At 34.1% G+C, this 17,446-nt stretch overlaps 1 protein-coding gene across 1 annotated transcript; it reads left to right on the top strand.

Annotated features, from left to right (window-relative positions):
* The first annotated feature begins 263 nt into the window (after positions 1-263).
* LOC127875298 (synaptojanin-2-binding protein-like) lies at positions 264-17,127 on the top strand. The gene is made up of 4 exons (XM_052420270.1): positions 264-582; positions 3,679-3,815; positions 5,911-6,024; positions 14,650-17,127. The coding sequence occupies exons 1-4, from the start codon at positions 525-527 to the stop codon at positions 14,794-14,796; spliced, it is 456 nt and encodes a 151-aa protein (XP_052276230.1). The 5' UTR covers positions 264-524; the 3' UTR covers positions 14,797-17,127.
* The last annotated feature ends 319 nt before the right edge of the window (positions 17,128-17,446 follow it).

Below are 17,446 nucleotides of genomic sequence, written 5' to 3'. Positions count from 1 at the left end.
TTCTTTTGGCACTTAATATGATATTTTTTAAATATTATTTAGGTGTTGTTTTTTTAGTTTCTTTTCGATTTATTGACTAAACAAGTCTCGTTATCCATATGCTTTGCGTTAGCTGTAAGCAATGCTTTTGACTACCAGTGCATTGCGCATGCGCGAAAATCAGGAATCAAAACAATAACAATGAACTGGTCTATCTTACTTATTCTAATATGCTACTCATGCTTCACGTAAATTACAATTCTTGCCTAATTTATAAATAATGAAAACTGGAATATAAAATTAAAAAATATTTTGCATCATCCTCAATCAAAATCTTATCTTTAAAAATCTTTCGAAACAACTTTTGTGGCAAAAAAATCGGTCGGGGAGAACTGCTTGGGAGCGAAACGATCATCGTGGTACGAATAGTTCAGGGCGCAAAACAACAACACAGAACGTTTCTCGCCCAGGGTCAAGACGCGAACAAATTTATGTTTAGATTACTATTTCAGACTTGATTTACTGGATAACTGTGTGAAATCATCATGTCTGATGAACCACCTCTGCAGAAGTCAATAATAATCTTAGAGCGAGGGACAATAGGTAGTAAAAGACTGAAAAGTGTATTGTTATTTTCACTGTCAGCCGGCAACTTAGCTAGTTATTTTCTTGTTTCTGTTTTGAAATGTATGTTCAATATACTTTTACAAGTTCTTGATATTATTGACGAAATGTATAATTTTTATAGTCTCAAGTCAAACAGAGTCACCCTTACTGTCAAAATAAATAAAAGATGCAGAAAATGGATTCAGACAAAAAACGAAAACATCATTTCTTATTAATTTTTCTATTGTCACCAGTTTTGTTATTGTTGAATTTTCATCGTCATTTTAATGTTAAGGTTTTCCTTACCATGTTTGTAGGAATTTCGTTCTTCTGAACTGTAATATATTCAAACATTTAGTTGTTTAGTTGGGTGTGTTAATGTCACGGTACTGAACTTGGGCGGGATTGGTGGAAAAGATGTGTGGCGGCCCGTTTAGCTCAGTCCGGAGAGCTCTCGCCCTGTAAGTGAGGTCCTGGGTTAGAATCCTGGACTGGCTGCATGCCTTTCACCACCCGGCCACAATAGCGCCCAACGTGGGGCCGTGGCGGTCACAGTTCTCCATAGAACTTGCCCATGTGTTTGTCGAGCTCAGCTTTCTGCTGTTCTCTGTCTCAAACTTGGGGACGAATTCCAACTTGGCAGGAGAGAATGTCACGGTACCGAACTTAAGCAGGATTGGTGGAAAAGATGTGTGGCGGCCTGGTTAGCTCATTCAGGAGAGCAATGGCCCTGTAAGCTAGGTGACACAGGTTCAAGTCCCTGACTGTCTGCACACCTTTCACCTCCCGGCGACATTTTAAATTCTTGGTTTGCATAAGTCCCAGATATTATAAATAAATTAAGTTGATACAAACAGTCATAATAAGAGATGAGGGGACAAATTGTTTAGACTTTTCCCACAAGTTTCTGTTTGTATATTATACCAACTACAGTGCACCAGGATTCTCCCAGATGGCAATTGCTGCTTGAAGACTTGTTAGATTGATTACAGGAGTTCAAGGAGACATACTGTTTCAAAGATCAACCTTTGTCCAGCTGCAGAAAAATAACCTTGATTTGTTTTCTTGCCTTTTTCTGAGAATTGTTTGATTGTCATCATTTATGAATAAAAATGAAGACCCTGCAGTGTCAGAGAGGGGTTAAAATGTTTAATTATGTGTGTCTGAAACTAGTTCTTCTTGAATACTCTGATCTTTTATGAGTACAAACGTACAGCTCAGCGTTCTTCTGATAAAACGAAATTCCATGTAAAAAGATTTGTCTTGCGCATGTCTGTAAAATCGAGTTAAATCAACCTAATACATCTTTACAAACACAATACCTGTCATAATCGATATCAATTAGCGAGTCATTTGTGGAGAAATACTCAAAACAAACACTTTACACAAAAACCTTTTTCAAACCATCAGCCAAAGTTTTTAATTTATGATTTGTTCTATCTAGGGATGGCAACGGTTAACTGGTTATCCGTTTCTTAAGGAGGTTAACCGGTTACAATATTAATATTCGGTTACTCTTCAGAAACACAATTTTTGGTTGAACGCAATAAATGCTCAAATCGTTAGTTTTGTTTTACTTCATTGCACTGTATTGGCTAATCCGCTGATCTTATCGAAAATTATCGGCAATTACCACCCCGTGATGCCCCATGCGGATCAAAAGCGAGTTGTAAACTAACAGGATGCAGCGGATTAATGAATAGGTTTTATTGTGCCATTGTGTTGACTACCATTGCTTGATTGATTACAACTGATCACTGTTGTTTTAACAACTATTGCAAACTTAAACACCCTAATAAAGACATTGAGTATAAACAGGCCTTAACAACAGAGGTTAGGAAACCACAATGCCTATTGCAAAATATATTTACGCTAATTGACAATTGTTATTAATCAGCAAACTGTTAATGCACGTAATTCTTAAAGGATAATGAGTGTTAATAAAACACAACATAATTCGAATTCTGCACTAGCTTTCATTGGTCAAGGTGTAGAACAATAATTATGTGTAAATGACATGAAGGTAGTATTACAACAGAGAAACATCACAGTTTGCCGACAAGCATGTAAACAATGACGGAAATGACTTTCAGAAATGACTAAGTATTGGATTCCAAATGTATATTCCCAATTTAAAGGACCAACACAATTTGTAAAGAAACAGTATTTAATTGATAACATGGTTTCAGTAATTAGGTCACAAGACAATCAACAAGACAGAGTATATTTGCATATACATGGTCATGTAATTGTTTATAAATGTATACGTTTTTCTGAAGTTTTTTTTTCATTTATGTGTCAATATGACAGTCGGTTAAACGGTTAACTGCTTGAATATCGAAACAGGTGAACCGGTTACGGATTTGCTTAGGTTTGCCATCCCTAGTTCTATCTTACCGAGGTTCCGGAGAAAGTCTGTGTATTACAACTGGTTGATTAGACACAAAATCTATCTCACAGGATTATGGAGATAATCGATAACATATTTTTGAATTCGGAATACTCAGCTTTTTTCATTGCAAAATCTTACACATTTTCATGAACCGTTAACGTGTTTAAAACTTTGGTTTAATATCAATTTTATGGGAACACACTTTATCACGTAGGTTGTTTTAATTTGTGCATTAGTGATATATATTTGATCTGTTTGTGTTTAGTTTATGTTACTAATATTACAGATTAAAGTACCGCCTTGTTTTCCGGGTAGCACGTTTCTATGTAAAATCTTGTTACCAATTGCAAAATCCAGTGACCTGGAGGGTCAATTGCTGCTGCGTGTTTGATTATTACAACTGTGTCTGAAACATGGTCAATACTTATAGGGGACATTTGGAGAGAGAGTGCTGGCTATTTAAGTACTTTCACGTGGTTGTTGTCAAGGAAAAGACACAAATATATAAGTTTACTATAAAACACTACTTTGTTTAAAGTGTGCAGCCAAATATTGCAGAGAAGTTGTGGATAAGAGATCAAAATAATGTCAGAGAAGTGAAGTGGTCTGCCAATTTTTACAAACAATATATATACTATGGGGACTATTTACAGCTGTGTATATTATGCTGAATTATAACAAAATACATTTATGTATTTCAGGTCTGGGCTTCAATATAAGAGGTGGAGTAGATAATCCCCATATTACGGGTGACAGTGGTATTTTTGTAACCAAAATACGGGAGACTGGGGCAGCCTATAGAGATGGCCGATTGAAGGAAGGCGATAAAATATTGACGGTTATTGTATACATTTTTACTATACAGAGCTGGCATATACCAGTGTGAAATTTATTGTAAAGTGTAAAACTGTTCATATTATCTTTATGCAGTGCTTGAATTATTTCATCAAGCTGGCCTGATTATAACATAAGTGCAAGTAAAACATGCCTGTAAATAATAATAACACTGAGCATCTGGGCAAGCTGTGTTTCAATTGAAATCTTAATTGTAGTATTGTGCTTGTCTTGCCTATTGCTTTACACTTACATTAACATGCTTGTAACAACTTATAAGGGTTAATACTCAACTTGCTTGTACTAGTTAAGATTATTTGTATGCCTGATTTATCGATCATCACTTATAGTGGGTATGCACGATTTTGTCAAATATTTATGAATTTATATAAAATGTGTTAAAAAACTTATTAAACATATATTGCTATATAAATTAAAATAAATGTTAAGAAGAACATTGTGTCGAAAAATGCGAAATAAGCCAGATATTTAATTCTGAAATCGAAAATGTCTGTACAGTTGAATTTGTGTGTATATACATCATGCATGTACAATGTGTATCTAAATTTAGTTTCACTGATCATTTTTATTTCCTGCAACGATATCTATTAATAAGACACACAAACACCAACTATGATCCTAATACAAAGATGAATGCTTGGGTTATTGTAGGAAAATTTGTACGAAATATCTTCGTTACAATTGGCTCGGGGCCCTAATTTGTCTTGCCTGCATTTTATGAAATTCGTCTTCAATGTGTCATTTTTCTTGCCTATATATTGATTTTATGTTATTATTAGAGATTTAATCAATATATTACAATTTAACACATATCAAAATCGTGTATACCCTCTTTAAAAGGAACTTTTTTCACAGATTTTTAAATTTAAAAAATGTCCTTAAACATAATAACTGGAATAATAATTGTTATAACTTCAAAAAGATGCATTGAAATTTATATTCAGAATTAAAATGTTCATTAAAGTCCTGGAAGAGCAAATTCTGACATGCTTATGTTTAGAATTCAGGCTCTTTGCTGTGAATTCAGTCTTAACATTACCTGGTACTGTATTTTAGTGATGCACATAACTGTTAAAAACATTGCTTTTTAACTTAGGCCGGGTTTCCATGTCTCTGGTTCTGTGTCTGTGTGTCCATGTCCACGAAAAAACTAACTGGTTGAAATCTGTTGGAGCTATTCCATGTATCCGCATTCGCATTATTCATCCATGTATTGCGTCCATGAAAAATCGCTCGGTGAGCGATTTTTCACGGACGCACAGACTCAGCACACGGACGGCAGTCAACATGAAAGGTCAAATTTCAAGCATAGATATTAGTGAAAAATAATAAATTTAGTAAGGGATCACCCTAAAATAATACAACGATCGTATGAAAGAATACAAAGACATTGCATCAAACATCTGGCAAAGCATAGCCAAAGAAATGTCAATTGATGGCGTTTCAGGTAAGTAGGAATAGTAATATGCGACTATATATACAGCGTTCAGCTCTAATTCTCTAGCAAGATGGTAGTATGTGCTGAAAGTTTGACGGTTTGTTATGATGGCACATGTCCAGTACCTATGTCTGCTTTTCCATCTACTAACATGCTGTACTGCAGCAGCAGTCATCATAAAAAATGTGTGCTCTTCTAATAACGACATCCTAATCCAAGTTCAACCAAGTTTGGAATGAGCTTTTTACACAGAAAGGCTAAAATAATAAGCGGATGTATGGAATAGATACTTCGTGTCCGTATACGGAACACGGAACTCAGAGCGCGGACACAGACGCATTGAAACCCAGCCTTACAAGTGTATTTATATATAAATATAGTGTGTGGGTTTTTTTTTAATATTCTTGTGCAAAGAAAATGACATTGTCATGGCTTGTTTAACAAATCTGTCCAACAAAAAGTTCTGAAACAGAATTAGCCAATGACCATATTCTAGCATGCGTTCCTGTACCAATTGCACTAAAACTGTTACTAGTATTTAATATAATAATTATCAGAAGTTGAAACTATTGCAATTCGCTTTACTAAAACAAAGAGTATAAATTGTAAATGTATCTGAAGTCCTGTCTTTGTGTTGCAGATAAATGGAACAAGTCTTGTAAATGTATCACACTCAGAAGCAGTCCAGTGCTTTACAAATTCCAAGGCGTCGGTCACTTTAGAAGTTCTTCATGGGGCACAAGATTACATATTGGTAAGAAATGATATTTTTCAATGTATTTGAGGGGCTGTCTTGGTTTCTTGCTGGTGCATAGTTTTGTCACAGATTAACCTATGCTTTCTTCACAGGCAAACCTGGAACTTCACTTTTAGTTTGTATGCCCCACGATCGAATAATCAGGGGATATATTGTTTTTTGCCTGTCTGACTGTCATTGTATGTGTGTGTCTGTTCCAAAACTTTAACCTTGCTAATAAAATGAAAACCCTTGGGTCTATGTTCTATAAACTTCACATGTGCATGCATCTAATTGAGATCTACTATCAAACATGGTTTGAGGTCACTAGGTCAAAGGTTAAGGTCACTGTGACCTTTACATTCAAAACATAACCTTTTTTCTAAAATAGCTGCAGTGCGGCGGCTTCAAAGCACAGTAGGGGGCATTGTGTTTCACATACACAGCTCTTGTTATTGTATCTTTTGTTCTAGGAAGTAACTTCTTAGCAAAAAATCGCCTTGAAGCGAAAATTGTTGGCCCAGATAAGACTGTACAGGCTGGACAACTATGCGTATGCATTAAGCCCCATTTTGCTAGAGCGAGGCACATATATGAAACATATGGTGATAGTTGGATGAAGTATACAGAGGCGTATTTAGGTGGGGGGCTAGAGGGCTAAAGCCCCCCCAGCTGGCTGGCTAGATATGATTTAAAAAAATGAGCCCCTTACAGTTCCAATCCACTTGTGTATTTCCTGTCATATGCCTCTAATAAGGCCATTAACAGCTGTGAATTTGTGTGATTAGCCCCAAGCATGTGTACAGACGATCTAACCTTCGCCAGCTAAACTGCACGCTTCATTGACTGTAAGTGATAAACTGCGCTATTTGATTGGCTGAAGGAGAAACATTCAACTTATGAAATTCATCGATACATTTAGCTATAGGTAAATGTTTACAAATGGCTGCCGCATGGGACTTGTGAAAAACAATATCCTCCAATTACCTTCAGTCGAACGGTTAAGGAAACAACTAAAATAATTTCTGAATGAATTCAAACATTGCCGCAATAAACGATGTACCTAAAAAGATTTATTTCATTCCTGTTAAATCCATGTCAAAATTGTTTATTTAGAGCGTGTTTAACCACACAAAGCCGATAGTTCCATACACACCCGCAAATGACATACACTTCGCGCGTTGTTTACCTTGAGTCGAGAGGTGACATCCGAAAAGCGAGAGTACTCGATTGCAATAGACATGAGGTCAACAAAACTTCGAAAATTTGATTCACTGAACAAATTTAGAGAAACCGAAAGATTAATTTTACTTTTTTATAACTTATTTACCATTTAACAAGTTTCTGTTTTAACGGTCGATCTTCTTTTGAGCAACATTGACATGAAAAAGTGCTGAAGAAATAAAAAAAAACTACAACGTTCGCAATTTGTTACAATACAATTTCGGCATATATATTACTATTAAAAGATTTGATAAAATTATCATCAAATCGGGACAGGGTATATCCACTGATCATTTGGATATCGGAATGTCTCATATTTTCGCGATGTGCGCGCACAGATTGTTCCATGCAACAATTTCTGGGAATCGTGAAAAAGTAAACGAATTTTCTTTAAAATAAATCAAATACTTGAAATTATGTGTTTACACTAGCGCAGTGGTCTGCAATTTATGCGCAAGTTTAATGAAGAGTACCGAAAAAATGCACGGAAAAGGCATAAATTTGGACTATTTCAGTTGAAGTAAGATTTTTAATGCAATTAAACTGTTGTTTTTTTCTTATATTAGTCGTGTCTATAATTATGTTCAAGCGTAGAAATGTTATTAAAACAAAATACTGGTTTGAGAGACATTTGATTTACCCCTGTGTGGCTGTCTGTCTGTCCGAAAATTCGATTCACTGAACAAATTTAGAGAAACTGAAAGATTAATTTTACTTTTTTTATAACTTTTATTTACCATTTAACAAGTTTCTGTTTGAACGGTCGATCTTCTTTTGAGCAACATTGACATGAAAAAGTGCTCAAGAAATGAAAAAAAAAAAAAACAACGGTCGCAATTTGTTCCAATACAATTTCGGCATATATATTACTATTAAAAGATTTGATAAAATTATCATCAAATCGGGACAGGGTATAGACCGTTCCATAATTTAGTCATTACATAATTATCTCCCCTGAATTCTCTCCGCGTCCGCCATTACACTGCTGCTTTACAATCGGTAACATATATAAGAGAGCACCGATTATTCAACGGATGAATTTCTTTCTAAATTCTAAGGCCGTCATTTCATGTTCTTGGTTGTCTTGGAAAACTAACACATTGACACATTAAAAAATGCATTTAATTAAATTAAATGCAATATTTTTCATTTGATTATTTGCATCAATCTTTAAATCGTGTATGCCTTTGCATTCCAGTGTTTAATTGCCCCTTTGTTCTGCATAATCCGATTATCTCGTTTTGATCAGATATTGTCCAGACTTAACTAACCACATGGTGTCATAAACCACACTGGGTGGCAGATGACAATCTGGTCATTAAACACAATTGATGATGCCACCATGTCTCATCTTCCTGGTAGTATTAAGCAGTCATTTGGTAAGATAATTTACCTCCGACATACTTAACAGTTGCGTAAATAAGATATGTTACATATTTTACAAATTAAAAGTTATGTCCAATATAGAATATCAGAAATTGTACACCGTTAAGATACTAGCCCGTTTAATTTATGAAAAAATAAAGTATTTAAAAAAATATAAAAATAAAACATTTAACGTATTTAGCGGGTATCTGTTAATTAAAACTACGTCATTCAGTATGAAGATTTGATGTTACGGCAATGCACGAACGATATCATAAAACAATAAATTACATTTGACACCAAACAGAGGTAAAAAATATTTAAAAAAAATATATATGTATATAAATATATGTGTGTTAAAATGTTAGATATGTGTCACTCATACTCACTAGTAACGAGTTTTCAATATACATGAGTACACAGTTCAATTTGCATCATATGAAGTTGTGTTTTTTCAGTTGTATGTTAATATTCCTCAATAGCGTCATTCTTTGTACAAAACCCATCAAATTAAAATTACATGTAAATACTGTCATGTCCTTTGCTTTAAATATGGCTTTGTAGTATGTTTATTTTCAAAGCACTCCTTACACTTTCTAACACTCATTTATTTATCACACTAGCGTCCTTATGCCATTGATAATTATATTTTTATAATTAGATGTATTACTATTGTAATTTATTGAAGCTTTTCTGCAAAAAAAAATATTACGGCTTATGCATAGAGCTCTTTATTGTGTCAAATTGTCGGCCTTTCAGTCTTCAGATAATCTTTAATTTGATGTTTATGTCGCGTTTTTAAAGTTGCAAATAAATGTATTAATAAATTCGTTTGGCGCTTAATAATATATTTTTGAAATATTATTTAGGTGTTATTTTATCGGAGTTTTTGTGTGTGGATTAATTGACTAAACATTTGGTGTCGTTATCCATATGTTTTGCGTTACTTCAAAAACCTATAAAATACAATTTTAAGTATTTTTAGCTTTATAGCTGTTAAATGATTCAAAGATGAAAATATAGATATATCACATAGATCGCATTCTCTTCATCTTCCGAATAATCACATAAAAGGTCGTCAAGATCGATATCACTCTCTCATGATAAAAAGCTCGTTTTTTTAACGTGACAAAATTCCATCTAAAAAAATATATATAAATCCAAACCACAATTTTTTATCTCTGATATCAGTTAGAACAAGAAAAATAATGGAAGGCGTATCAATAATATCATACTAAATATAATATGTAATGATTTTGGAATGTAGATTTTTACCAAATGAGACAAATTACAAACAATTAGCGGTAATTAATTGCGCGAGAATCTTTTATAAGTATTAATTAAAATATAATCTGATTGATGTTGCGGCTATTAAAATCAACACAACAATACATGCGTGAATTGTTTGTGAAACGTTAAAAGTAACAAGTCTAATCAAAGACATAGTATGAGCGACTGAACCAGCAAATTTTCGCCGATGATTACCACTTGATTACAGATAAACAAAAACTAATACACGAAAGCATTTTAAACATTTTATTTGTAACAATCAATCTCAACTTCAAACAATCATTTAAACAACAAAATGTGATAATCGCCTCACATTAATTCATTAAGTAATTTATTTATCCGACAACGGTGAAGCGGGTATTCTCTACGTCTTTGGCTTTTGGAATCGCAGACTCGCACAAGTTAGCAGCAGTGTAATGGCGGACAGTCATGTGACTGACAATATGGCGGCGGTCAATTTATCGACTATGGAACGGTCTATACCCACTGAACATGTGATTATCGGCATGTCTCATATTTTCGCGATGTGCGCGCACAGATTAATCCATGCAACAATTTCTGGGAATCGTGAAAAGTAAACGAATTTTCTTTAAAATAAATCAAATACTTGAAATTATGTGTTTACACTAGCGCAGTGGTCTGCAATTTATGCGCAAGTTTAATGAAGAGTACCGAAAAAATGCATGGAAAAGGCATAAATTTGGACTATTTCTGTTGAAGTAAGATTTTTAATGCAATTAAACTGTTTTTTTTTTCTTCTTTTAGTCGTGTCTATAATTATTTTAAGCGTAGTAATGTTATATGAACAAAATACTGGTTTGAGAGACATTTGATTTACCCCTGTGTGTCTGTCTGTCTGTCTGTGTGTCTGTCATACTTGATGTCTAAACTCAAGTTTTTGTTTTACATGCACTTTTATCATGCAAAATGCTGATTAGATAGCATGAAATTGCATCATTTGAAGGTACCATTTCAAAAAAAAAATCAACGACGGAAGGGGACACCCCTCCCGCATCCTCCCCAGTTGAGCCCCCCCTCGGAAAAAATTCTGGATACGCCTCTGGTATATTATGGAAGGTTTAGAAACAGTTAAGACAATGTGTCTTACCAAGCACAATTAGCTCCATCTTTATCCAATAATCATATTATATTCCGTTTATCCTACAATTTTGTTATGCTTGTTAAGTTATGTGTTTACCTAAGTGTTAAGTATAAAAATGTTTTTTTAAAGCCCTGGGGCCGTATTCCAAAAGCATCTTAAGTTAAATCTTATTCTTTTCCTTAAGTTGGGAAATTTTCTTAAGTGTTTCATTTCATATTGCAATAGATTGGCATCAAGATATACATTTAAATAACATCATTATGCCAATGTTCTTTTAGGAATACCCATAAAAACATGTGTTTCATTAGTTGGTAAAGAAATACAAAACATTGTAATTTTGAACTTAAGTGAAATTATTTATGAAATGACTTAAGATGTTTCTGGAATACCACCCCAGGCATCCCTGTTTAAGCTCACCTGAGCTCAATATGCTCATGATAAGCTTTTGTTATCACTGCTTGTGTTTTGTCAATCCTACCAATCCAACATTCACCATGTAAACACTCTAGAGGTTACGTTAATTGCCCAACCATTATAAAACACAAATTTAAAATATTTTTGAGAGTTTAAAAATGGTTCCATGTCATTGAAAAACAGCTGGAAGTGGTGGAACAGTTTCCCTTATATGTCTATACTGAGACCTTGTGAACACATTTATAAGCAACATATTTATCCCATTCTTCATTAAAGTATCTCAGAACATTTGAGGCCTAAAAATTATGTTTTTTAAGGGTTCAATTTTGTTGAAAATACTGGGCATCAAATTGCAGGGCAGTTTTCCTTAAAGGACTATGCTGAAATCTTGTGAACATGCTTAAAGTCACTGAAAATCATCTTGAAACATGCTCAGAACATTTTTTAAAGGCATCATATCTGAGTTAATCAATATATTTTGTTTGTTAAAAATCATGCTTGTCAGGGGGTTGGGCAGTCTCTTTACACTTAAGTCATATTTTTTGCCAAATCATCATGAAATTGAATAGAATATGTGTTGATATGATATATCCGGTAAGTTAAAAAAACTGGTATTTTCAACTCCTCTTGAACTAGTAGTTTGATCTCTCTGGAAGGTTTAACAGTTGAATGACCAAAAAGCAATTTTAATGAAACATTACCTCTGATAGTGTAAAAAATACACATGAAATAACAAGATGTGTTTGTGAAACACTATGTCCCCGTATATGACGTTTGACCTTGAAGGTTGACCTTGACCTTGACCCTTCACCACTCAAAATGTGCAGCTCCATGAGATACACATGCATGTCAAATATAAAATTGCAAGCTTTAATATTGCAGAAGTGACATTACATGAGCAATTTTGACCCATATATTTGACCTTGAAGGATGACCTTGACCTTTCACCACTCAAAATGTGTAGCTCCATGAAATACACATGCATGCCAAATATCTAGTTGCTATCTTCAATATTGCAAAAGTACTCATAAAATGAGCAATTTTGGCCACATATATTTGACCTCTGACCTTGAAGGATGACCTTGACCTTTCACCACTCAAAATGTGCAGCTCCATGAGATACACATGCATACCAAATATCAAGTTGCTATCTTAAATATTGAAATATTGCAAAAGTGTACATTAAATTAGCGATTTTGACCCATATATTTGACCTTTGACCTTGGAGGATGACCTTGACCTTTCACCACTCAAAATGTGTAGCTCCATGAGATACATATGCATGCCAAATATCAAGTTGCTATCTTCAATATTGCAAAAGTTATTGCAAATGTTAAAGCTGGCGCAAACCAACAGACCAACCAACCAACAGACAGGGCAAAAACAATATGTCCCCCACTACTATAGTGGGGACATAAAAATTCATTTGCATCAGCAGAAGAGAAACCTTATTATTTATTTATGTTTATGCATTTTCAAGCATATATTATAAACATACATGACTTGTGTTTCATTTGCAAAGAATGGTTCAAACAAAGTATAAAGAAAACATGCCTTATAGTTATAATGTTTTAGACTTTGGTTTGTAATATTGCTATCAGTGACAACAGTATGTGTTCTACAAATATATAAACGATGATGATATACATGTAATATATGAAATGAAAAACAAACATAAAATGAAGAGTAAATGAGTTGAGAAGCATTAATTTGATTCCATTTCTGTAAAAAAAAACAATGTATCTTTACTGAGGGCTATTTCTTTATAAATCTGGATTTTAAGTGTCAGGCTATGTATAAAACAATTAAAATTTGGTATTTGTTTTCTGTACTTCATGTTTAAGGTAAAATATTTCATTATTATACGAATAAAATGAACAATAATAATACTGTCTTTTGATTTTAATGAATTAATTCCAAAACTAAGATTTAAGGATAGTTTAACGTTTACATGTAGTTGTTTTTTACCAAGAAAGGATGATAACTGATTCCAGATAGGTTGGATGTACTTGCACTTATTATACAGTTGCCAAATAGTGAGACATAAAAAAAATACACTAGACAAGACACACACATCAAACATGGAATTGTGGACCAATAAATATAAAATATTTGTAATTTAGGCTGCATCAAGTTACAATGTCTATCTATCTTTGTCCAATCTTGACCAAATTTGGTAATTTCAAGATGGGTTATGGTTCAAACCTTGACATGGCATACCTAGTCATTGCAATAGCTTGACCAGGCCAAGTTAAGTTAAAAACAAGATATGTGTTTGTCAGAAACACTATGTCCCCTTTTGCGCTGCTTTGAAGCTATATATTTGACCTTGAAGGATGACCTTGACCTTTCACCACTCAAATTGTGCAGCTCCATGAGATACATATGCATGCCAAATATCAAGTTGCTATCTTCAATATTGCAAAAGTTATTGCAAATGTTAAAGTTGGCGCAAACCAACCAACATACCAACAGACCAACCAACCAACCAACAGACAGGGCAAAAACAATATGTCCCCCACTATGGTGGTGGGGGACATAATGTCCAATCTTGACCAAATTTGGTATTTTCAAGATGGGTTATGGTTCAAACCTTGACATGGCATACCTAGTCTTTGCAATAACTTGACCATGACCAAGTTAAGTTAAAAACAAGATATGTGTTTGTCAGAAACACTATGTCCCCTTTTGCGCTGCTTTGAAGCTATATATTTGACCTTTGACCTTGAAGGATGACCTTGACCTTTCACCACTCAAATTGTGCAGCTCCATGAGATACATATGCATGCCAAATATCAAGTTGCTATCTTCAATATTGCAAAAGTTATTGCAAATGTTAAAGTTGGCGCAAACCAACCAACAGACCAACAAACCAACCAACCAACCAACAGACAGGGCAAAAACAATATGTCCCCCACTATAGTGGTGGGGGACATAAAAAAACTGAAAATGTTTGACCCAGTAGTGCAAAAAGAATGACAAGTAATTTTTAAATTAAAAGATTACTGATGAAACAACTTAAATTATCAGATTTGTCCCACTAGTATTATGAGTATTTTGAGCAAGTTGATATTGTCTTTCTTATGCCTGAACACAGTTCTTTAATTATTGCAAAGACTGCATAATTGTTCCTACAATAAAACAACTTGTGTTCAATATCAAAATAGAAATAGCATTCATAGTTCTGATATGTAATCATCACTAGTTGCTCCTAAATTGCTAACTTTTTTTAGTTTTTCTGTTTTCAGAAACATAAAGAACAAAAAAGAGAAGAAAAAGGAGACAAAAGCAAAAACAGTAAATCTTCAGCAGGAACCTATGTTGTGATTGCAGCAGTTGTGGGAGTTGTGGTCGTTGGCTTTATTGCATATCGCAAATGTTATTTGCGAAAATAAAACTTTGTTGTTTTAGTTTTACAATCTACTCAAATTTACTTATACACATCTAAATAGCTGCTCAGAAAGAAGGTGAAATTTATTCATGATATATTTACAGCATATATTTTTACGTTAAACGGACCTGTATTGAACTATGTTAAAACTGTTTACAATTCAGTTTTGTTGTCCCCTACCGGTTTCACCAGAGGGGACTTATGGTTTGCGCTCTGTGTGTTCGTCAGTCTGTGAGTCTGTCACACTTTTCTGGATCCTCCGATAAATTTAAAAGTTCTTAATATTTTTTCATGAATCTTGAAACATGGATAGATGGCAATAAGGACATTATGCACGTCATTTCATTTTGTTCCTACGTCAAAAATTCTGGTTGCTATGGCAACCAATATTAAAATATATATATATATATATTTCTGACAACGGTGGAGCCGGTAGGGGACATATATTGCTTGGCAATAGTCTTGTTTTTTGTGTTTGTTGCTTTGAATGCAAAGATGCAATAACTAATTAACTTAATGTATTAAAGTTGTTCACTAGAAACAGCTTCTTGCGATTTTGCACCTATTTGTTCTACAAAACCACCAAATTCCTAATTTTGTAAAATATGTAAAACATTAAGCGTATATCACTGATTCATATTTTTATAAGCTTTCCAGTTTTCATTTTTATTAGAGATACTGACCAAGCATAACTTTGTTTGTGCTTCAAAAAATAAGACATCTGAATCATCATAAAAAAAAATAAACAAAGGGTTTTGCTTAGATACGTAAACTGAAACACCAAACATTTGTGCAAAAATGAACAAAGGTTTACATTAGTGTCTACAGACATTAAACCATTGATGCCTAGTCGATTCTCCCATCCTTCTAAATTGGATCAATTTATTTCCAAAATAAGGGATATCTAGTATATTTATTTCTTCTTACAGCAAATATTCCATTAAGCAAATAGCGCAGACCCTGATGAGACGCCACAGCATGCGGCGTCTCATCTGGATCTATGCTGTTTGCCAAGGCCTTTTTTTCTAGATGCTAGGCATAAATGGGTTACAGTGGGCTGGGTAAACTACACCAGAATAGCATAATCACGACCAGTGTAGCTGGAAGCAGTAGCTCACTCGGCTGATAATACTCCTGGAATGTAACACTCCTATAGCAGGAGATTTGCATATGTCACATGATAAGAACCAATGGTTTCTTTATGTTCAAATTGTGCCTTCTAATTGCTTTGATATTTAAAATTAACATGAATCTAGCGATTTAATTCTGGTTTGAACATTTAAAATAAAAACACTAGAATATATAGCATGCAAAGGCCATTTAATGATGCATGTTTAAATGTCATGTGTACTACCGTTATTTAATTTCAATAAAATGATGATACAAATTGATGCAAAAATAGCTACCATGGAAAGTTAAACTCCAATTCCTTTTATTACAAATCCTGGGGTTTGAGGTGAAAAATATCCTATTTAAGTATGCATAAGGTGCCACACTTCAAAAGCAACATCATTAGTGATTATTATTTGTGCATGTGTGTGCATACCAGCGTGTGTGTGTGTTCCTTAGACCTGCAATACCCATTAAAGTGCTTTTAATACTAATTATACCCCCACTAAATGAAGTTTAGGGGGGTATAAAGGAGTGAGCTTGTCTGTCGGTCGGTCCGTGTCCGCTCTCTAATTCAAGTAGTTTTCATCCGATCTTCACCAAACTTGGTCAGAAGTTATATCTAGATGATGTCTAGGTCAAGTTCGAATATGGGTCATGTAGGGTCAAAAACTAGGTCACTGGGTCACTTAGTACGTTTTACACATTCAGCATGGTGTCTGCTCTCTAATTCAAGTAGTTTTCATATGATCTTCACCACACTTGGTTATAAGTTGTATCTAGATGATGTGTAGGTCAAGTTCGAACATGGGCCATGCAGGGTTAAAAACCAGGTCACGGGGTCACTTAGTGCGTTTTAAACATTGAGCATGGTGTCGGCTGTTTTTTGTGAAGACAACATGCAAAATATTCTGTGTCAGTGCAGCGGGGGTATGACAAAGCTCTAGTTTTGAGTGGTGATCAAATGATTGCCCTAATATGATGTTCTCTGAAAACTCAAGTTCACAGTTACTGATGTTGTTGTGTGGCATTTGTTTTTTGACTGTCAATGTTTAATTTTAAAACAATTGTCTTCTCTTCATAAAGTCAAGAATGTCAATAGTGTGTAAAAACAGCTTTTCCTTGCCTTTCATTCCTTTTACGTGTGGAGAATACCTTTTTGTACATGAATTATACCAGAACAAAATTACAAAATAAAAACATGAATAAAATTGTGTTTTATTGACTCGAAGTTGTTTCTGAATTTGAATTTCCAACTTTTAATAACAATACTAAGGTTATTATCATTTTAAAAATGTGACAAAAAGCACTTTCAAGGTTCATCTGCAGAGATTATATATAACCAAGAGCACCGCATAACGGGTGCATAACGCAAGTGCAGTTTTGAATAAATGAAAGCTTGTCAGAATTTTTTTAGAGGTCACAGTGACCTTTACCTTTGACATAATGACCCAAAAATGGGTGTGGCGTGTAGAACTCATCAAGGTACATATACATATGAAGTTTCAAAGTTGTAGGTGGAAGCACTTTGTTGGATGGTTCTT

This window comes from Dreissena polymorpha, chromosome 3 (genome assembly GCF_020536995.1).
Source record: "Dreissena polymorpha isolate Duluth1 chromosome 3, UMN_Dpol_1.0, whole genome shotgun sequence".
NCBI lineage: Eukaryota > Metazoa > Mollusca > Bivalvia > Myida > Dreissenidae > Dreissena > Dreissena polymorpha.
Note: the sequence above shows the minus strand (reverse complement) of the source record. Positions and strands in the feature narration are given on the sequence as shown.

Bases quoted from the DNA above. Each gene is read 5' to 3' on its own strand.
- LOC127875298 (XM_052420270.1), top strand. From the start codon at position 525: ATGTCTGATGAACCACCTCTGCAGAAGTCAATAATAATCTTAGAGCGA. The intron at 3,816-5,910 runs GTTATTGTATAC...TTTGTGTTGCAG, and splicing joins AAGGCGATAAAATATTGACG to ATAAATGGAACAAGTCTTGT. The intron at 6,025-14,649 runs GTAAGAAATGAT...TTCTGTTTTCAG, and splicing joins GGGCACAAGATTACATATTG to AAACATAAAGAACAAAAAAG.